Source organism: Diorhabda carinulata, chromosome X, assembly GCF_026250575.1.
Source record: "Diorhabda carinulata isolate Delta chromosome X, icDioCari1.1, whole genome shotgun sequence".
In the NCBI taxonomy this organism is placed as follows: domain Eukaryota; kingdom Metazoa; phylum Arthropoda; class Insecta; order Coleoptera; family Chrysomelidae; genus Diorhabda; species Diorhabda carinulata.
In genome coordinates this window covers 4,992,912-5,017,063 of record NC_079472.1, presented here as the reverse complement: position 1 = coordinate 5,017,063, position 24,152 = coordinate 4,992,912, and the positions used below count along the sequence as shown (strand labels likewise).

General features: G+C 33.3%; 1 protein-coding gene across 4 annotated transcripts in view; it reads right to left on the bottom strand.

Annotated features, from left to right (window-relative positions):
• The window catches only part of LOC130901210 (filamin-A), an 89,101-nt gene that overhangs the window by 7,752 nt on the left and 57,197 nt on the right, over window positions 1–24,152 (bottom strand). For 3 of the 4 annotated variants that reach the window (XM_057812404.1, XM_057812405.1, XM_057812406.1), the window contains 12 exons: window positions 22,993–23,471; window positions 19,793–20,162; window positions 9,102–9,323; window positions 8,700–9,028; window positions 7,612–7,961; window positions 7,369–7,514; window positions 7,030–7,299; window positions 5,613–5,996; window positions 2,935–3,113; window positions 1,974–2,163; window positions 1,599–1,916; window positions 1,108–1,214 (listed from right to left, as the gene is read on the bottom strand). In XM_057812404.1, the coding sequence (XP_057668387.1) occupies window positions 1,108–1,214; window positions 1,599–1,916; window positions 1,974–2,163; window positions 2,935–3,113; window positions 5,613–5,996; window positions 7,030–7,299; window positions 7,369–7,514; window positions 7,612–7,961; window positions 8,700–9,028; window positions 9,102–9,323; window positions 19,793–20,162; window positions 22,993–23,471 (3,344 nt within the window). Of the gene's footprint in view, window positions 1–1,107; window positions 1,215–1,598; window positions 1,917–1,973; window positions 2,164–2,934; window positions 3,114–5,612; window positions 5,997–7,029; window positions 7,300–7,368; window positions 7,515–7,611; window positions 7,962–8,699; window positions 9,029–9,101; window positions 9,324–17,728; window positions 18,707–19,792; window positions 20,163–22,992; window positions 23,472–24,152 lie in introns of those variants that run through there. The other variant, XM_057812407.1, reaches the window with a different exon arrangement.

Below are 24,152 nucleotides of genomic sequence, written 5' to 3'. Positions count from 1 at the left end.
GAAAAATAGAAGAAAATATTTATATTCTCCACTATTTTGTATTCGAACCAATATATCGAAGTAACAAAAGTTCCTTCAGGAGTAGAAAAACGTTGACGTCGCAATTTATTTTTGATCTACAAAATAAGAAGAAATCATTAGGTGCCAAACAAGGACTTGAATGTTCAAAAACGTTTTTACTTGAACTGATGTTTGAGAGCTTGCATTGTCATGGTGGATAATGATTCTTCTTCTGTAATCCAGTTATTTGAAGCATTTGCTGTCACGATCTTATAGACGTCTTTTGAGGTAACGCGATTGAATTTTCTCAGCATTTTTTAGCACCAATCGACAAGAGCTTTCTTTAAGCGATTGTGAAATTTGCGGTATGTAACGCGAATAAATATTTTTGACAATCAAATGCTCTTGCAATATTGAATGTATGCAAGTGGAGCTAATGCCCAAGTACGCCTCAATCTCACGGTATTTCAAGGACGATTTTGCAATATCAGTTTACGTACAGCATCGATGTTTTCTGGCACATCAGATTTTGGACGGTCTTTACGAATTGCGACTACGATTGAGTACCAGCGAAACACGGTGGCTTAAGATGGTTATTTATCACCAAAAGTCTAAACGAGTTGATCGGCAGATTGCTGTTGGTTTAATCCACGTCGAAAGTCACAAAAATGTTGGTTATTTAATTCCATTTCTTAGCCAATTTAGAATGTTTCATGTATTTGTAAATAACTCAAATAACACTCAACACATGTTCTGAGTCCGTGCACCATTAAAAATATCAAATTTTATCACGGAAATGTCAGATTTGACATATTCACTTCGGTGTTGCCATGTCTTTCAGTTACTTGTATTGATATTTTATTCAATAGAGCAAAGGTCGAACTTTTTTAATATATTTCCCGACCAACCTTTTTCTAGTTTTCTCATATTTTCGCAGCTACTGAAAACGAATATCACATTTACTTCTCATTCCAAAATTGGGGGAACAAGGTCGAACTTGACTTCTTCGTCGCTTTAGTAATGATAAGAGATTGCACAGATTTAAAATAATTTCTAGTAACGCTTAGAATTTCCTATGTATTACATAAAATTTCAAATGAATATTACCTGTACAGTGTTTTCATCAATTTCGATTTTTTCCACAGATAACGTTTGATTCATTGGATTAGTCACTTGAACTTCCAACTCAGCGACACCGGAATTTTTGGTAGAAACTGAAATAAATCATGTGTTAAATATGAGGTACCATACAATAAAAAAATAACAGCAAATAAATAAGACAAATCGTGCATATTTATAGATCAGGGCTGCTTAATCTTATAACCACGAGTCGAACTATGTACTATAGGACTAATTCAAAATGGTCCTAGTAAGTAAATTTGGGATTTCCAAATGAACTTCGAGTATAACAAACCTGCGTTCATGTGTTTTATAGACCTGGAAAAAGCATATGACCAAATACAACTGAAGGACGTGGTATACAATCTATACAACGGGCAAATCCCATCATAAAAACCATCGAAAACATTCACCAGAGAAACAAAATTAAGTGCAAACTTTTTGCAACCCATTGTATAAAAAAATTAAATGATTCTCACCATTGAAATATACTTTCTCTCCAACGTTTCCTTGCGACGTAGGAACGTCAGTGATTCTGACATTATCGGCATCGAAGGCTTGACAAGTGAATGGACTACCAACAAGATGTTTTCCTTGATGCAAAACCTCGACTTTATGTGGACCAATTTCACGAGCGGTGAATTCTGCTTGAAGTTTACCAGTTTTTGTTTGATAGCATCTCACCGGTACTGCCGATCCCGTCGGACCGCTTACGACGACATCGAATTCTCTAGCTGATCTACCTTGAGTTTCAATTTGAAAAGAGTTCACCTTGCCCACTTTAGCTTGATACAGACCTAAAGTAAAATATTATAAATAGAAAGAACCTCTACAAACGCCTATATGATAATTACCAAGTCCTCCTGCCCAAGGTTCACTTCCTGGTCCTTTTACGGGTATTTCTAAGGCTCCGAATTTCGGAACTCCGTTGTAAAATAAAATGATACGATGCGGCGCAGCTTGTACGGGATGGAAAACTACTTCCCACATGTTGGGATTTGTAGGACTTTGTCTTACGCTATGTGAGACATCTCGATTACCGACCTGAAACATTTCAAAATTATTATTGATTGAATTATTGAAATTATAACGAAATAACGTATGTTCTAATAGTTTCGATAAAAAAATTTTGTAGTTTGTAGATAGGTTATAATAATACAATTGAAAAATGGCTTTATAAACAAAAAAAATTGACATTTTTGGGGAGATCGCTATGCCGCTTAACCCTTAAACGGTCATGGCATCATATATGATACCATCTGTTCAATAATTTTTTTAAAATTTGGCGGTAAACCTTTGGACCTGGTTCTTTCTCTCAGGGCAAGGGAATTCCGTTGTGAATGTGTTGGTCACTCTGTTTTATGTCCAACGAAAGTTATAACGACTTTTCTCAACAAAAACCTTCCATAGCTCTCATCCTAAAAATGTAAGTTGTTTTTTGTTATTGTACAAACAATATGGAGTTTTTTGAAATACGGTCAATTGTCTTAGCTTCTGTATTGAATGCAATTATGGAAAATGGAACTATAGATTCTCATGGAAAAGAAAAACAAACCAGGAAATGAAGAACCTGTATGATAAGACAGAGGAGTTATGGACTGGAAGAAGAAAATTATCACCACGCTATGGGCCTAGATGGCCTGTTTTTCTAATTGCGCTTTTCTAGTTAAAGTCGAAAATATTCTATTTTTGAATAAGTCTGATAAAACTAGAAGTGAAAATATTTACTTTGGAATATGATGGTTATTAGTAGAAGTAACACAATCATATGAAGTAAATCATAGCATAGAATATGGAAACAAATTATCAACTCACCTTAACAGTAGCAGTCAGTTTACCAGGTCCAACTCTAGTCAAATTTATTCCAATGGCAGATGGACGATGGCACGTTGCTTCAGGCGCATTTATAACATCAATTTTAGTCGTATCGAATACGTGGAATGTTCTTGTTGCTACTATTTCATTATCTCGTAAAATATTTACTCTATATGTACCTGACAAAAAAAATATAAGGTTTTTATTGTTTTCAAATTTCTTCATATGCATCTTTCAATGAAAAAAGGAGAAGAAACAATAATTATCACTAATATTATGATATTGAAAGCTAAGTTAAAAGATACTTCTCTTTGCTAGTCCTTTGAATCTATGACTAGAAGTATTTCTGAAAGGTTTCCCTTTCAAAAGTCGAAAATCGCATAGTATAAAATCTACTTACTATGGTTTGCAAAAACCATAAAAAATTCTAGTGAGCAATAGCTCGAAAATCAAAAGCAACTTGTGGTAATAAAATTAAAGACAACCGAAGTTATTTGATTTTGATTAAGAAGCCTTTGTAGGGCTAGTAGAAACAAGTAATAGCATGCCAGTGATAGTGACAGATATATTGAAGCCAGTGCCCGAAAGTGGAAATAATCCTCATGGCGTGAAATTTATAAAAAAGCTAGATGAGAAAATCATAGAGGTATAATAAAAAAAAACAAGCCAGAAGTATTAGAGTACTTGATTAGTATGGTAATACCTAGAGAGGTATTTCCATGAGGATTTTACCTAGAACTTATGTTCATAATAATTTTTATATTTACGAAACTGTGAGCAAATCTACTGATGTTATTTATGGAATAAGAAGTTGAAAAAAATGGGCTAATCATCTTGCCAGAAGAACCACCGAACATCTTCGTTGGAAACCGCAACATCAGGAAAGATTACACAATTTCACTGAAAATACGAATTTTTTAAGCTTACCTCAAATAAATGGAATTGAAATGGAATGGAGAGTAATTATAAAAATAAGCACAGAGTTGAAATATCTAGGAAAGGCTTTTATTAAGCAGACCGATAATTACAATAATCAGAAAATCTACTCTAGATCATCCAGCTCCTTAAGCGATTCCAATTTATTCACTAAACTGGACCAAAATTCGCTAGAATCATAACTTAATTCAACAAAACACGATATGAACACGCAAATTTAGAGGTTTCGAAATTATCAACTAGAAAATGTATAGTTCTTCCAATATCAATTGCAGAAGACAGTTATGCGTGAAACAATCAATATATCATAAATAGGCACGACACTCATACCAAATTGAGAAATGAAAAATAATGTTTACTATAATTCGGTTATAATCTAACAAACCGTCAGTCCACGTGGACTGAAAACATCTAATTGTAAACATAAATGCATTTCTATTGGCCAAAGCTGTCGAAAAGAGTATACAATTTCGTTAAAATATTCCTGCCAGGCAGTTTGCGATAAGCAGTGGCGTCGTTTGGTGAGATTTATTTAATTCATAAATTTCTTCAAATAAATAGAAATATGGCGAATAAAGACAATGAAATTGCTCAGTATAGTGAGAATATAGACAGGTGTGAATTTAATAATAAAGATTTAGTTAAACAAACACAGCAATTAATTTTAAATATGTTCGAATGTTTAAAAAAGTAAAATATTCAGCAATGTAATAATGCAATCATAATAAGAATTGCTGAATTAACTGGAGTAAATAAATTTTTCATTTATCGAGTAGTCACGAAAGGGGTTGCTGTGGATCATTCAAAGAACCGAAAGACATTAGAAGTGATATAGCAAAAGGTAGCAGATTATCCAGAATATAATTGTCAGCCTGTGGTTTTAAACACAAAAACTGAATAAACGGATGGCAATAATCGAATCGTCAAGGATCGATCGATGGCGACAAGATTATTTGCATCAGAAAAAAGACTACCAAAGTTCTGATGGACACATAATTCATCTAGATGAAACATGGTTTGACAGTCACGATGTAATAAATTTTGGTTGGGTTACCAATAGTAAAAATTGCTGTTTGAATGGGCCATGTTCTAAAGGGAAACGCATTATGATAGTACATGCTAGAAGCAGCTCCAGAACTGAGTAAAGAGGTTGTAGAACTCGTAAAGAAAGTTAAAAAACTGTGTTGAGCATGTTATCAAAGAAGATGAGTTTACCTCTTTATAACTCATCATAATTCAATCAAATGATGACTCTAATTTTGACGATTCTGACTACCATGATTATTTATAAAGATACTTTGGAATTGAAATGGTTTTTTTGGTTTTGGTTTTTGATTTGAAGTTTCCTTTTCCAGAAAAGAAAAACAAATGAGGTACAAAAAGGACTCAGTTCACGTCTGGTACCCTGTTTAAACCAAACTCTCTTACAGACAGGTACATTTTACTCGTCTATTTACGTTTTATAATTCAATATCAAATTAACGAGGTATTATAATGATTTTTTTCTAAGGTCCAAATAGGACTACAATTAAGTGCATCTGTATACATAAGACATACATATTTTTAAAAGTATTTATAAAAATAATAAGTTTATAAAATGAGGTATCTACGCCAACTGTAGATCAAAGAAAAGTGTCGGCAAGGTTTTTTATAATCTGCAATTGATATTGTAAGAACTATAATGTGATAGTCATCAACTGAAACTAGCCTATTTTACGTAGAATTATTAAAAAGCTATTTACCTGTTTGCGTTAAATCAAACTCCCCCTTATAATTATTAAAAACATATTTCACGTGATGATTATTGGGATCGTTAATTTCTATCTTGTGATTCTCGCTCGGTAAGTCGATGTAAGCTGTAGATCCGATTTGGCAATACTGCGTTGATTCAATAACACTACAATGGAACGGACTACCGACTACAGTCATATCATTGAAAGTGATGTTTACGTAATGATCTTCTGCTGTCAAGGGGACAAAAGTAACGTCATATAAACCCCTAGCGCAAGCAACTACTTCCGCTTTAATTGTGGTTTGTTGTGTAGAAACCACAAGTTCCAATGTTCCTTCGCCGGCTTGAGCAGCGTCTACGCTGAAAGTGACAGGTTTACCAACTTCAGCCGAACCTGAAAATAATATAAGAAGAACAAAACAGTTTTAGTGTTTGGTGTACTAAATAGATGTTGGACAGTTAAAAATTGCTTACTAATCTATTTTCTATTAGATTTTTATTCATTACAGAGATAACCATAATAATAATAGTAGCAGATACATTTAAAAAAATGGAAGAAGAAATAGATATGAGGATAGACACAATAGAAGATCTGAGAATGAAGTTGAATATCAAAAATTGCCAAAAAGAGAACATGGGGAAGATTTAATAATGAATGGACAAAGAATAGATATAGAGATGGCGAACAATCCGTGTGAATTCATCCTCTTATTTTTTTAAATTATAAATAAAACTCTTAGGAAAAAATGTTGATATATAATAACAATATAAAGGGCTAAGTAGTTTAACCTACGGAAAACTGAAGACTAAGTGGATAATATATATTGCAAGGGACGACAGTAGAATTTTCAGTCCTGACCGAAATTTCAGCTTTCGGCCCGTGTAGTGTATACAATTTTTCTCCATATCTCAGTCGAAGGTACTTACTTATTTGCAGTTTTGAAAGCTAAACATTTATTTTCGCCTTCTGTATCATGATGCACAGAGCAGAAATCTGTGCATCATGATCAATTTAAAAAATTAAAGAGAATTAAATAATACAAGGGAATTTTTGAACTGAGAATAGTTCTGTCACGGAAAAAAAACAAATTTATATCATCATTTTTCAATATAATAACTATATGAAATAAAGTCTGATGATTAAAAGTTAGGACTGCATGCTGGATGATCCACAGTGGAACTTTTCCCGTTGTGTCTAACTTGAACTGATACTACAAACTAAATCAGTTCTAACTTCAAAAATTATTCTCATAGTTTATAGTAAATGCTACTCAGAATTATATTACCTCTGAAAAAGCTGATATAAAAGAGGAGAATAAATATAATACGAGTTAAATATCTTAAATAGACCAAACGAATACAAAATTGCAAAAAAAACTAGCAGAAATTTCTACTTGTCTGTATTTTTGATGATTTTGTACACTCACTTTCCATTTCCTTTAAACTCAATTCGTTGATTGATCTGGTTAAATCAGTCTTTCTTCCAGGTAATCCTGTGACTATTACTTTGTTAACGTCGTAAACGTTACAACTGAAAGGAGATCCAATCACGTGTTGATCGTTGATCAAAATCGCAATAGAATGACGACCAACCGATTCGGGAACAAATCTTGCTATGTATGTATCTCCGTTGATAATCAATTTTGTTGGCAAACTTTTACCATTCGGAGCTGTAGCCACTACTTGAGGTTCACCACCTATAGACGAAAATTATTCACGTATTAGAGTTAAAAAAATTATGCAAAATAATATGATGCACTACTAACCTGTAACACCCTCTATTTTTATTTCAGCTGGATGACCAACTGCTGCCAGTTCAATACCACTGCCGGATACGGGTACTCTAGGTTGTGTGTTTCCCGGACTCACTTTACAATTGAAAGGAGATCCTGGTACCGGTTGTCCATTAAACCTAGCGATATATCAAATTTTAATATGGAAATGTATAAAAATAAAGTATATACCATAATTGATGTAATTTATAACTTAATAATGTATAGAATATGTACCTAACGCTAAGGGTATGAGTAGCTGCTTCCGTAGGTTTGAAATTAACCTTGAACCGAGCGTTTCCTTCACTCTGAACGAAATTTGGTACGTTCCTTCCTCCTACGGCAACGATTATCTCCAAATTTCCAGCACCAGCTTGAGAAGCATTTATACTAAAAGAGACAGGTTTGCCGACCAGTCCGTCAGTAATATCAGTGACTGTGACTCTATTTGCATCGTATGCTTTGATGAGAAACGGGCTGCCGTCTATATGTCCGCTTTGTAGACGTACCTCAACGCTGTGATCCCCTACGTCTATTGGTGTGAACGTGACTTCGAATTTTCCAACTGTGTTTTCTTGTGGATGTACCTAAAAGATAAAATTCTCACAATATACGATTGATTAATTGAAAATTAATTGTTCTCATATAATAAAACATGAAAAAGTTTGACAAATGCCTTCAGTCTCTATCCACTTCACCATTTGTTTCCTGTTTCATCGACTTGTTGGAGACACTTCTTGAAGCCATTAATAATAGTCTTCCCAATAGTTTTCTGTCTTTTCTTCAGATTATCCAACTGATCCTAGAAGAGATCTTCTTTGATTTTACCAAACCTTTATTCAAATTTATTCTATCACTTGGGTCACTACCTTGCTTCTATGTTTAGAAATAACATTTACAGATCCCAAAACGGCTCGTAAATGTTACTTTGTATCATTTTAATGTTAAATATTTGGTCTGCAGAAGCCTCCTTGATAATTCTAAGTATTTGGTAGCACAATTTTCTTTGTTTTTAATTTTTACCTTTTAGAAATTCCAATTTCTTCTACACTTTTATCAATTCTAGTACCTCTTTGTACGAATTCTTCTGTTTTATTTTCCTGCTACTCATAATATACAAAAATTTTCTTTCAATTTCTCTAACATCTCTCTTCAATCGTAAAAGGCTCCAGAATATATTCCAGATGTGTTTCTAAATACTTTTTTATCCTCGATTTCCTCTGTTTTCTCCTCTTTTCTTTCGTTCTTTTGGTACATACTTCTTGGAATCACTCTTTTTTTCTAATAGTTTATTGTGGCAAATGACTTTATTTATTTTTACTCACCTTTGTAATTAAAGCTCTTCTACCTGGTCCTAAAATTTCTACAGTTGGTGGATTAGGACTTTCTACAACAAACGTACATGGTTTTCCTACTGAAACTTTGTCTAGTGTTTCAAGAGATAGAATTCTAGCTGAAGGAGATACGGAACACTTGAAAGGACTCCCAGGAACATCTTGTCCATTAAATCGAAGATCTACTGAATGTACGGTCGCTTCTCTAGGTGTAAAAGAAATAGCGTAAGTATGCGGACCTTGTGCTTGAGCAGATGTAGGTACCAGACCTCCATTTACTGTCACTTCAAGGTTTCCAGGACCCGCTTGACTTGTTTCCACTATAAAAATGTTTAAGAAAATTGTTTGTTTATTACTTATCAATAAACTGATTGGTCAATCTATTATTCTTACCTAAGAATGTTACTGGCTTTCCAACAATTCCGCTTGCAGCTTCTTTTATTTTAATAGCTTGTACGTCATAAACTTTTGCAGCATAAGGACTTCCAACGGTAGGTACTCCACTGACGCTGACGTTTACGCGATGTTCTCCAACAACTCTCGGTACGAACTCTGCTCTAAATTGTCCACTTCCTAAAGGCTGAACTTGCGTGGGTACAGCTTGGCCACCAGGGCCTAAATTCAGTCAGTCTTTGTCAGGAATTTTGACTTATAATTCGAAGGGGGGGTTAGGATTTGTTAGTGATTATTGGATAGGTATTTAATTATTCAACTTTATGAAATACGAGGGCTATTCGGAAAGCATTTAACGTTATATTCGGACGCGTGCGCTGAACTTTGGTCGGCGTCCAGTCATCGCAACGAGAGCATGTCTGTCATAAGGTTTTTATTGGTGAAAAACTGGAATCTGATTGGATTTTATCTTAAGGATAGAAACGAAATGTTATATTCAAGTTGAAAAAAGCTTAACTAACGTTTGTAACAAATTGGACAGAATATGTTAACTGAAACTTGAAAGCTAGTTTACCACAAATTTGGTACTACTATAAAGGTAAGTGGATTGGGATAATTTTGACAAAACGTGGGTAAGATACATAGAAGATTACGTAAACCGTCTTTCGGAATCGGCAAATTGTTTTTTTGAGTATTTCTGTCGAGCAAAAAAAAAAACAACAGATTTGAAACGTTCTGCACTTATTTGAATTGGAAGCTTTCTTTATCCGTCCTCAAGTTCCAGTCTTGCTTTATTCTTGTTTTGAATGATGAAGAGCTTGTTAGCATTTCATGGCTTTTAGGACAATAGGGAGCTAAATTTGAGTATTCTTGTCAACCAAAAAACGTTCACACTTTTTGAATAGACCTCGTAACGAATTGTTAAATGTTCTACATAATAATAATTCATAATAGTTGAAATATTGATTTCTAATTATATACAATCATTTTGATTTTATTTTTGTTTATGTATGGAAGCTTTTCAAAATGAATCAAGTCTAATAATCAAGTATATTTGGGTTTTTATTTCAATAAATGTATATAGAAAGATATTTAGATCTATGGTTCATTATTATTTATTTCACCACTCTGGGATTTATCAATTGATCCACTCGCTAAAAAAAGGATGTTAGTGGAAATAAATTCAATAAGACACAAGGATAGTATGAACGCCTCCTAGGAAACAATGAACGAGAACAAGTCGCATATGAGGATTTAAGTGCTTGACGTGTCAGAAAAAAGCAATAATAGGATGAAATAAACCCCATGGTTTTGTCCGGAGATACAAAGAAAAATAAGGAGACGAAAACTGGAACGTCTTTCAAAATAGAGTGAATAACATGCAGAAAACGTTTATGTTTGACTACTGGGTAAACAAATGAAATGAAACGATCATTTTGGTAGGATGGACGATATAAGAATAGTTAACAGTGCAACAACGATGAAATAAAGGCAGAAGAGAAGGAAAATGACTTTTGTATCATTTTCTTTTATGCCAAAAAAGATAATAGATGCGTATATTACAAAACAAAAATATTAGTTCAATGACACTTGTTTTGATTATTACTTGTACTTTCACAAAGCCGTAATTATTGCTGTTTTATATAATTGTGAATTTCATACTACGAAGAATAACGCCTCAGGCTCTCCTATTCGTTGTAAGGAGTGTAATAATACTAATAGGAAATATACTTTTTTGTTTATTAAAGCAGTTGTGAAATCTATCGTCTTTTATGGTTATTTATCGCTAATAACAACGAAAGCAAACTGATTTGTGAAATAATACGCGAAGGAATGTTGTTTTTCTACTAACTACTAGTACCTTAGTAGTTCGCTGAATATCGAGGATGAAGAAAATAAACTAGGAATCAGAAGTAATCAAGAATTTTCTTACGTGAACATACCAAACATAACTTTATAGATAATCTTAAGAATCTATAGGTTATTTTATAGACAAGGTATGATATAATGTCCACTTTGAGTTACTTTGTTTTTGATTTTTATAATTTAAGAGTATATATCAATCATTAACAGGTGTATGTTAATGTGTTAAGATTAGTATTTTGCATCATGAATAGTTCAAAAAGACGTTTTTTATAGAATCCAATTAATTTTTGTTTATATATGTAGGAAATATGCGTTTGAAGATAGCAGAAAATGTATATCAGAGTTGATGAAAAATACTATTGACTATTCTGGAATGCTCTTGAATGAAAATGAGAAGTCTTACGCCTCAATTGTATTCGGAAATCGTATATGGAATAGTTAAGATAATGGAAAAATGGTTAAAGAATTACCTTTAAATTTGTAACACCTACTATTTGGCGATAACTTTTTATTTTGAAGTTATTTTCTAGCAAGAATGTAAACAGTTTCAACACTAAAAATCGAGCTAAATGACAATATCCAAGTACTAACTCTGTCCAGGACATCGCCTACCTGACTTCAGTACATTAAGAAACCCTTGAACGACCAAGCTCATCACAAAATGTTATGTCAACTGAGCCAAATGATTTTCACAAAATTATTTTGTAAGAGATTTAAATCTTTTTAAGTAAGCTTTAGAGTATTTGCATCAAGACTGAAAGAAACAAATATCGTCGGCTTGAGTGACAAACTACGTAACTCAGTTATATTTTTATATCAACATTTTGATATCATTAGACAGATAATTTCTGGACGCATTTAACAGAAAAACTCGTGAAGGCTCAAAACGATTTGAAAATGTAAATAGAAAACATCGCAACTCCAGAGCCCCATTTTGTTTAATCGTGACCGCAATCCGTAATGTACCGTAATGTTTTTTTGGGTCTACTGCAAAATTTGGTGCTATGGAGTACTATTGACTATTTTGAAATTCTCTTGAATGAAAATGAGAAGTCTTACGCTCCAAATTATATTCGGAAATCGTGTGTGGAATGATCAAGATAAATGGTGAAAGGATTGCGTTTAAATTTGTAACATCAACTGTTTGGCGATAATGTTTTATTTTGAAGTTATTTTTTAGCATGAATGTAAACAGTTTCAACACTAAAAATCGAGCTAAATGACAATATCCAAATACTAATTCTGTCCAGGGCAGCACCTATCTGACTTCAGTACATTAAAAAACTCTTAGAATAAAACATTGAAGGACCAAGCTCATCTCAAAATGTCAATTGAGCCAAAACGATTTTCACAAAATGAATTAGATGATTTTGTAAGAGATTTAAATCTTTTTAAGTAAGCTTTAAATTATTTGCATTAAGACTGAAAGAAACAAATATCGTCGGCTAGAGTGACAAACCACGTAACTCAGTTTAACATTAAAACTAGTGAAAGCTCATTTTGTTTAAACGTAAACGCAATACTTGTTAATTTACTCGTAATGATTTTTATCCAATTATTCCCCCCAATTTTAATATCTGGCCACTATTTCTTTCCTTTACTGATTTTTAACATTGAGTTTTTTGTATCTACTGCAAAATTTGGTGCTATTGAGTTTTTATTGTGAAGGAGATAAAGAAAAACTACGTTATTTTTTAGAAGGAAACCGTATCACCTTTTGTTCATTTCTTACAAATTCGTTCGTTGAAATAATACGAAACAAACGACTGGAGTTTATTCATTGACAGCCCTAAAGGTATCCTGATATGTATCCCTGAATTCATTAGAAGTTAGTTCGTGACAAATGTATCCTTGTACCATTACATATAAAACTGAGCAGCATGAAACAATTTGTTAAGTCGCTAGATTAAAAAGGAACTGCTTTTTTAACATTTGCCAAAAATTTCCTCAGCTCACTATGGAAAAGATTCTTCTTCTTCTGCTTCCTATCCACTACAATATTTTCTTAGGCTTCACTGTTTGTCACTGTGTGAATCAGATTTCCTATACTCCCTATTTACCATCTATCCTACCTTCAATTGTAGAGAGTTGTAGAAGTCGCTACTTTGGGACTCTGAGTATGTGACCTAGATCGGCTGTTTTTCTTCTTACTATATTTAGAAGATTTCCTCTATTTTCCCCATTCTTCATAAAATCTCTTCATTTGTCACTGTCTGTCCATTCAAAGGTAGGTCCACATTTAAAATGGTTTCAATTTATTGATCTCTAATTTTTGAGCCTCCATGTTTCCATACTATAAACCAATACCATGGTAAGGATATTCTTAGTTTTGAAAAAATAATTGCGAGCCTATTCAATTCTCGCTCTGACCTCTCTTTCATCATCCCAGTCCACGTCCAAGTGACTTCCAGGGAACTTGCAGCGTAGTACACGCTCCAATGCAGCACCATTTACCAAGAGTTGTGCATGTGTATACGGCACTTTACGTCTGCTGATTATCATAAACTTTATGTTGGACTCTGAGCAAAAATGAATTCTAGTTTTTAAACATTTATTTTATATATTTTTGGTTCTTAGAAATATTTATTTAAAAGGACTATTATATTTTAATTTATTGCTTTCAAGTTTTTAGAAAACACACTTAAGACACATTGGTGCAGTTTAAATGAAAGGCCGGTATAGGCTTGATTTTATGACCTCAGGTACTTGAGTTGTAAAAACGGCTGTTTATTCTTATACCAAAAGTACAACCAAGCACTATGGTGTTTGTTCAAGAAGACATGTGTTTTACTTAGTATAGTCTAGAGTTGGACCTTGAAATGAATTATATTTTTTAAAATAGTTAGTCTGCGACTAAAGATTCATAGTGAATCAATATGTGTATGAAAATCACTGAGTATTCATTTCAAGTTAAAATATAGAAATCCTATCCATAACTTCCTATATTTTGTCTTGATGAAAAATATTAAACGTGGTATGGCCCCCAAATTAGACAACTTACGAAGGATACTCAATCTAGAAATTTTATGACTGAGCTAAAACTAAAGACTTGGACAGCTCTCTATGGTACTGTATCCTCTCAGAAATGAAAAATCTGAAAATTATATTGAACTTGTCGAAGACTTAAAAACAATGGGGTGCAATGAGAGTATAAAACTCTACGTTTTCAACAGTCACCTGGATAGGTTTCCGGAAAAGTTATGAGATATGAGCGTATGCATGAGGATTTATACGTCTTATAATAGCCCTACCATGGTTTCTGGGATCGAATATGATGTCTGATTATTGTTGGTATCTGATACGTCATTTTCCACAATCTACACATTACAGAAGAACATCAAAACGAGGTAAATATATGTTGTTTTCTGTTTTATACCTACAGAGCTAACAGCTACAGAGCTAAGAGAAATTTAAGCTGTTAAAATCTTCTTATTATTTATCATATTTACAAAAATAGCTAAAATTTCTTTAGCAACAGATATACTGTAAATTAGTGTAATTAGCGGCACTCACAAACTTTCGACAATATAACAAATGTTAAATCATAATTGAGTACATGCCATCTAGATATCAAGTTAACCAGATGTTTACAATATGTTATGAATACCTTACTATTAAGAAAAGTGAAACTGATGTTATTTTGTTCCATAGAAAATAATGGAAAATAAATTTTAAATGGTATTTGTTCTGATGCATTGGAACGAAATTATGTTAAATAGAAGTAAACAAAATAATAGAACATGAACGGAATAATCTACACCGTGAGAAATGGTCATGAATGAAGTTTACAGATTAAAATTACCAACAGAAAATAACTTGAAGTGAAGTGATAATACTTCGTATACTAACATCGCCTGCAAAAATTTACTAGATCTAGATAGAAACTAAATACTAAACAAAACCAATACGATAAATGAATAAACAGGTGATAATAAGAATGAAAAAGTTACAAATCATATATGAAAATAGCTCAAGCTTGGATTGAAACGAATAATCGTCAATTTATAGACTTTTGTGCTCGCGTTGGCTAGTTCGCGTTCAATGAGAGTGTCAGCGCGAGCGCGAACTTTATCAATCCACCTTAATTTGAGAAAATAATAAATCAATAAAATATGGATTTTTTAAAGTTAAAGGATAGATTTTTGACCATTAGAAAATATTGTGAACCTATACAGGTACAGATTATGTGAAATAAATGGTGCGGCAGTGAATCCTGCATTTTTCAGAGAGGGAAACACCCAAATATTTTTACCAAATAAAATGGTAAAGAGAACAGTCCGGCATATCCAGATACATTTATGCAAATATTTCACTTATAAATCTCACAAAAATTACTTTAAAATATAAATAAAATCATGAAGTATTAGCTGATTCCAACAAATGCTTCATTTTATTTGTAACGTATGAAATTTTTGTTAATTTTAGATTGTTAAGTGTTTAAGAAATTATATATTTCAAAAAGTATATGATTTGTTGCAAATCAACCCAATTAAAGTGGTGATTCTCTTTTTTTCTATATAACAGATTAATTCTGTGAACTGGAGTTAATTAAACAAAAATAATTTTCAAAAATTGGAGCCTAGCATCATATATATACAGATTGATTAAGAAAAGTAATATCACAAACTTCGTATTGACTTGTTCATCAATTTGAGACTCAAAAACAAATTCAAACCATTCATGTCCAATATTTTTACGTTGAGACAGTAGAATATAATGTTCAGATACACACATTTATTAATTTTTCTCTTTTTAACTATAAATACGTGAAGTTTTAAGTGTTCTCATTGTTATTATTCATCGATATAAAATATAAATACCCATATCACCAAATTATTTGCTTGTAAGAATTTAATGTTAGTATAAAAAGGAAAATTAGCTACAATACACATAACAAATATCCATGCTAAATGTTAATTAAAGCTTCACAAATGTTGCGCAAATAAAATATATTGACCTGAATTATACTATCAATAAATTTGATAAGAAATGTTAGTGCTAACAAAAACATTCAAAAAATTTTAGTAATATTGCACGGATTCATTAATGCAATCCTCAAATAATTTGCTCTGAGACATTTAATATTGAAAGGTCAGGTATTAACGACGTTTACCATTCTTTGGAAGCAAATTCACAGTGCACGATAGTATGAGTAACTTTTATAAAAAATTTTGGATCATTACATGAAAATCGTGGATCATAAAGAAGAGGCTGCTTAAAACTTCCAAGGAGTCATAATAAAATGAACTTCAATAAGCATAAAGTATGATTCCGGGTTAAGTGTTTAAAGCTGAAAAAAGCAGCGAGGACTCTCTTGAAAATGAGCTAAATAATAAAAAATTCAGAAATATCTCGTGCATGAAACATTTTACAGTTTAGTTACAAATCGATCCAAATTTTACCAACGCAACAACTACCTAAGCTTCCATCCTGCTTTGAATAGCGATACTGAAGAAACAAGCAAATAATATATAGTCTAATATGCATGTTAAGGGTGCTTGAGGCAAACTTTATCTATTTAGAAGATGTAATCCTCCACAGAATTGTTCAGAACGTTTTTATCTATTATTTCAATGAAGTTTACTAGATCTATGAGATAAATACTTAATTTGTTACAACATAACTGTCAATATTACTACATCTCAAGTGAAAAATGGACCTTTGGTGAAATTTATCAGTTTTTCCGAGGAATATGCAGCTTTGGTCTGTACATACCACATGTAGGCACTAAGAAAAGTGTGAGTGTACAGTTTAACTACTATTAACTAAACTTGGACAACAAATGACTGAATATATAAGAATAGAGAATATAGAAGTGTGGTGGACCATTGAAACTAACTCAGAAACTAACTATTCGTTCAGCAAATCATGTAATGTGGAAGGACCACAAGTAGTGTTCACCGAAAGGAGCTGGACTAATTTCAAGTTCCATCTCAAGAGAATCCTCATTATAGCTATCAAGTTGTACACATATACCTTATGGAGATTCGCTAAGAGTCATTACAAGAAGTTTCAAGTTTAAGACCAAATGAAAATAGAAGAAACCATGGAGGAAATGACAAGAAGATCAGTGGACCGATACCACCATACAGCTGGGGAATATAATGGACTAAGAGTAGGAGTGTAGACAAAAATGAAGAACCATCTATTAGATGGCTTATTAATCCATGAAGATTGGCAGAATCACAATTAAAGACTCTCTAATGTTGTTTTTAAGTTCTAGTTATTGAAGAATATAAAAAATTAGTAAAGTGTACGGCACTACCTCGAAAATAGGGATGCCTGTTACTTCCAGTAAACCCATAGAAGTAGGATGGATAGCAAAGAAAACTAACAATTCATCCGATGAAAACTCTTACAGAAAAGCGTTGAGAGGTATTTGTGGAAAAACTTTTAAACTCTATAAGAAGTTGTGCTACCGTTTTATTCAACTAATGCAGATAAGTTTATCTTTATTGATACAGGAAATTCTCGTGATGAAATGTTTTATAACTTTGGCATTAGGAAAACGTTGGAGCTACTGGATTCAGGAAGCTCAATCAAGAGCTATAACTGTGAAAGAAAACGGGAATCAAAAAGAAATCTTCGGACGGACTTTTTTCAGAGAAAGTCGAGAAAAATGATGCTGTAACATTGTGAAAGGTTTTCTCAGCATCCTGAGATTTACGTTGGAGGATATTTTGACATTATCCATGCGGATAATATTGTTTTAGGCTTTTTACATGTGTTTTTAAATGAGTTTTTTTCAAGTTTCATTCTTATTTTGCTGGTGGTTATTTGTATGATTTTTTGTTATTTAACGAAGCTATTACTATTTTGTTGTTTTTTGTAATGTCTTCATATTTTTGTCCAGAGCTTCCATATTTTTTTTGTAATTAGGATGTTGAGCAAAAAATAAAATTTTAACATTTTGTGCCCAAAATGATGTCGAAATACCTCGGAACTGGACATAAGGAGAATCGAAGAAAGTGTTTTGTAGATGTTGTTGAGGGGATCATACCAGTTGGAAACAACGGCTTCGGAGGTGAATAGCTGTACAAAGGGATGATTTTGGAAGTGAGTGGCATTGTTGTTTAAAAAAAAATAAAAGCTTTCGTAAACAAAAAATCATTCTCCTATGTTGTAACACGAAAATATTCTATAATTATACTTCAAATTGTTCCAAGCACACTCATTGAATTGGAATTATATTTTAAGATGTATTAAAATGTACTTAGTGAATAAAATGGTTTTTTTTAAATAATTCGACATAGGTATTAACATAAATTTGAATAAATCTAAATTAACAACATAAAACTTTTATCACAAATAATTAAATAGAAAAACGACATTCCTTTCAAGGTTCATTAATAACGATTATTTAGCATATATATACTGCGGTCAAACTAAAATTGGAAGATATTATGCTTATACAGCTTTTACCAGAAGGCTTTTAATAAATACTTATTCGGCTTGACAATATTTAAGTAGTGTAGTTCGAATAAATAATATCAAAAACTTGATTAGATAACAAAAAAAAATCTAGCAAATATTAATTAATTATCTTTATTAAAAAAAACTAGTTACATATTCATTGTGAAAATTTCCATCCATTTTTTTTGTGAAAATAAATGAAAAGTAGAAGTAATTTCAAGGAAGTGAAAAAGGAGGAGGAGGAGGTTGTATTATATAATGTTTGTGTTAGTAATTACATATACAAAGGTAAGTCAAAAGTGTCTAGTAGACGTAACGCCTGTGACCTAAAAATGAAAAAAAAAACAGTGCAGAAAGTTGATTTGTGAGAGAGGAAAGAACAAAAAACCAGATAAAGAGAGTAAGCATGCTTATATTTCAGAACAAAACAATGAGTACACTTAAACAACTTCACATATAACTAAATACTAGTAAAAATTGTGACTAGATTTCACATACACAACAAAAAAAGCTGATAAACAAAAATAAAAATATATACAAACAAGTTTAATCACATAAATAAAATATTGTAATGAATTTAAAGAAATAACAGTTCGAAATTCAGAAAAAGTATGTGACATTTAAACATTAGACTTACAGCACACAGATTATTTAACAAGAATTAACACTCAAATTATTGCTGAGAAGCATCTCGATCAACTGTATGGGTATTTATGACGTGGCGTGTTGTTTCTTCAGATCTAATACTATTAGACAATTTTTGAAAGGTTATCTTGAAGACTAAACAATTTGTAGACTCAATGATCTAGAAGAAAGCATTCGTGAAGCATTCTGGACTTCGCATAGAATGACCAGAAATTCCAATGACAATATACAGGGGCGCCATTTGAAAATAAAAAGAGAGGGTAGCTACCACATAGCTGTCAATTGTAATAAGTTGTTTATACGTCATTAGGACGCCAAGCTTTTTTCAGATATCGCTTGTTTTTTGAAAATATACGATTTAATGCATTTCAAATAAAGCTATTCGAAACAAAAAGTGAATTTAAATTCATTTTATATACCCGATCTGTTATTTCTTTAAACTGTGAAAGTTAAAAACGTTAGATTGAAATAAAAAAACTGTAAATCATTAAGGATTTTAACAAATTATGATCAATGTCATTTCGATGAAATTATGAAGTCATTCAAAAACAAGTCAAATGTTTATTCAATACCATCACGATTAAGAACAATATAGCTTGAGGAACATAAAGTTCATCCCTTTTTAGTGGTGTAAAAGAGAGTATAATAAAAAAAACTTGAAAATCAATCTGTAAGGAAATAGAAATGATTTTATGATTAATTGATTTGTTATAGAAGCTCTTTTATTTCAATCATTTTCAACCCAGTACGAAATATAGTGTTCTCACCCTCAACATTGACTTCGATATCTTCTAGTCTTCCAGGATGGTTAATTAATAGAGTACTTGGTCGATGTACCGGTCCGGGTCCCGGTAGCGTAACGCTCGGACCGGTTCCACTACCTCCAACATTCACTATCAGAGGACAGCCGACTACGGGTCGTTTATTAAACGCGACGTTAACTACGTGATCACAAGCTTCTGCAGGAACGAAGCTGACGGCAAATCTTGCATTACCTTGAGGGTGTACTTGTGTAGGAATGTTCAAACCTCTAGCGGAGATTGTGATTTCTAAATTACCTTCGCCTGCCTCGGAGGCGTCTACTGAAAATGTAACCGGGCGACCTACAGTACCTCTGGCTACTGTACCAACTGTGACCTGGGGTTAAAACGGCTAAATGTCAAATTTTACGTTCATCCATTATCCATACATTCATACAATAGAAAACGAAAACAGTGCCTACAATTTATCTAATTTTATTTTGACTGTGAGATGCGCAAACAAAGAGCGGAGACCGCCCTCAAATCATTACCATAATCGAAAATGTCATATACGTAAGTCACTTTTTGTAGTTTACAAAGTTCATTCATCTTTCGTTTTGACATAAAAATAAGCGAAATATTGAGTACGCATCCATCTTGTACGAAGTAACACTAACAGTTGCCTCTTGAGTTGATCCCTTTCACGATATTCCCCATGAAAACATTGTCATCAATTGTTGCTTCATCAACAGCGAGCTTATATCAATTTTAAATAATTCTTAACAAGATCATCAATATCTAATTCTATCGACGTTTCACATACAGGATAAAATGCAGTGCTTACAGTTTGAAATATACAATATAGGATGTTTTATTTTAAAAAAATATAACTTTGATACAGCACAGCATTCTGGAACACCCTGTAAGATTGTGAATACGAGAATGGTCCCAGAAGTACCTGACCTGACCTAGAGATGGCGGTAGTTGCCTCAAGAATATCTGCGTATTAGAAAGTACACAATCTACACAGTTTGAAGACGCACGTTGTTTAGTATTTATTTGGCAGCCATCAAAAGTGAACGTTCACTCTGGGAGACTGGGTGAGTTTAAACAAGGCCGTACAGACATGCAAAGACCAGCATCGCAGTGGTCAACCAAATGAGGTGCCGACTACAGAAATGCAGAAGAAACTCCATAAAGAGGCACTGGATGATCGTCGACTAAACATGCGCTACCTAACAGACATAGTAGGCAGTTCAAAAAGTGCGGTATATCGCATATTAATTGAAAATTTCGAAATGAGAAAGCTGAGCGCAAGACGGGTACTGCGTTGGCTCACAATGGAACAAAAACAGTATAGTGAAGATGTTTCCATAAAGTGTTTAGCAATGTTTCACAGAAATAAAGCGCCGTTTCATAATGATGGGTGAAACGTGGGACTATGACTTCACACCCGAAACAAAAGAGCAATCAAAACAATGGACTGAAAGGGTAGAATAGGTTCCAAAGAAAGCAAAGACCGTTCCATCTGCAAAGCCAGGTTATGGCATAGGTTTTCCGGGATAAGCGTAGGATAATTCTCAATGACTATCTCGAAAAAGGAAAAATTATCAACGGCCAGTAATATGCGAACTTATCGCAACGTTTGGTGTTGTTCGATCAAGACAACGCACCAGCTCACACATCCGTTATTTCAATGGCCAAAATCAATGAATTAAAGTTTGAATTGCTACTTTACGCACCCTATTCAGCAGATTTGGCCTCCTCGGATTATTTTCTGTTCCTAGACTTGAAAAAATGACTCGGTGGTCAAAGATTTTCCAACAATGAAGAGGTTATGTCGGCAGTTAATCGCTATTTTATGGAGATGGACGATTCTTATCATAAAAAGGGTATCGAACTTATTGAACATTAGTGAGAAAATTGTGTGTGTTTTCTTTTTTGGGCCAGACCATCCTTGTAATTTGAAATGTAAAGACTAACGATGACTTCCCTCAAATTTCCAAATTGATATCTCAAACGATAAAGGATGCACAGAACTAATCAATCACCTTGTATTTGGTATATTGGTTATTTCTGGCTTGATTGATAATGTTTTTCATTGTATGATAGCAAACTTTGGATTAGTAAATACGATTTTATTTACTGTTTTTCAAACTGTTCTGTTTACATATTGTAGCTGCTACAATTGATTGCAAGTGTGTCTAACGCGCATTCAAAGATCACAGACAAAATAAAAATAGGAAAAGTAAACAATTTAAATGAAAAAAAAGTGAGTTCGCAACTAGAAGTTGCTCTACTTCATTCACCACTGAATTCTAGAGTTGTAAGTTGATCAACTGCCTTAGTTATTATTGATTAAGATATCTCCATATTTGGAAAAGCAAATAGTTTCATTTTCTCACTATCACAACATTCAACCTATACAGGGTATACTACTAAAGTAAACTGTATCTAAAACTAATAGTAATATTTTCATACTTCTATTTGTTCACAACTAATTTATTTCAAAATGCGCTATATTTATAGTATTTTTAGATTTTAGATAAAGGGTGGCGCAAAAAGAACGCATGAATTTGAGTTGAGTAATGAGAGTGGGAGGAGCGGGGGTTGATTGTTTTGTAGGTTAGGGCGTCCAGTTTTAGTACTGTTGAAACTTTCTTCAAAAGTAATGAATCTATTATTTCAAGTTCAATGTTCGATATCTGATCGCAACACAATACTTCGTTGGGTCACTTATGAAGCAGAAGTGGTCTGGTCGTCCTCGCAGGGCGTGGACTCAAAAAATGTCGACAGAGTTAAGGCGTCGGTTCTTCAGTCGCCGCTCCAACTCTGAACTTGTCTCGACGCTCGCCGCAGCGCATCCTGAACGATGATTATCAAAAGAAATAGAAAACTTCGAAGAAAGACTTTTGATGTGTATCGAGGCGGAAGTACGTCATCTGAAGTAATCTTCTAAAATGAAAAGTTCACTACAAACGGTGCATATCGATATTCCAATGAACAAAGTCATAAATTGGATAATCTAAGCATTGTATTATACTGGTTTGAAATTCATGCGTTCTTTTTGCGCCACCTTGTGTAACCAGCTACCGAATTTTTTATAATATTCACTGAAATGATTTATTTCGAAAAATCGAGCATACGAATTTTCAGAAAAGGATGGTTATCAATATAGCCTTTTGTAGTATACCCTGTACATAAACGAATCAAATGATAATAATCACCTTGTTCGAATCGAACGATTTGGCAATAAAAGGTGTTCCTTGAACGGGTCTCCCATTGTAATCCACGCTGATTTGATGCGCACCGACTTGAATCGGCGTAAACTCCGCCGTAAAACCGGAATGTATATCTCCTGTAACTTTCACAGGTAACTCCCCTATAGGTCCTCGAACAGCCACGGCTAATTCCGCGGCTCCTCCCCCAGCAACTCCCATATGAAACGAACTCGGTTGGTTAACCGGTATTAGTTCTAAGTGAGTTAAAGAAAGCGTTACTCTACTCGTATCAGAAACAGGGCAAACGAAGGGACATCCTCGAACGGTTTCTCCGTTAAATTTAATATCTATTAGATGGGGTTTGGCTTGATCGGGTGTAAACGAAACTAAACATCTTCCTCCTCCTACAACTTGAACGTGATTGGGCACTTCTCCTTCGTTTATTGAAATCTCTAGTTGACCTTCGCCTGCTTGACTTGCGTCCACTGAAATAAAAAGTAACAGGATCAATCACATTTACTTCCAATTTTTTTTCGTACTATATCAGAATCTCATGATAAATTTCTTATTTCAAATAATTTACAATTAATTTTGAATATCTCCATTAAGAAAACATAATTCTAAAAATTCTAATCAGATAGGAAATTTGATCTCGTCAAACTTCATCTTTTCAACTCTCTAATATGAGCTGGGGAGCTAGAAGGTGTTTGGGGCGACCAGCCTTTAAACTGTTCTTCCAAGAGAATGCTATATTGTGACGTAAGTGAGTGGATCAGTACAGCTGACGCTGACTCACAACGGAAGAAGAATTAACTGACGACCAAATCATTGACTTTCTACGAAGACATCTTTATGGCTCGAGTATCGCATAAAGATGTTAAACATGCATTGGATACAGTCCTTCGGTACATCGAACAAAGCGTCTACCCCTATAGATATTTTGTGGATTAGGAAATGGCGGAACATCGCGGCAAAATCAAGGTTGTCGTCTGCTAAGCAAAGACTTTTTTCATCCCGAAAATCGTGCAAATCAATTGTGTCTCAATGTAGTGTGTACTGCAATAAAGTATGTACAGATTAATAATATCTTACCGCATGATAACAGACCATTTTTATAGTACGGTATAGACACAACTGTACATCAAGCTTTCGTGTAAGATTTGTTA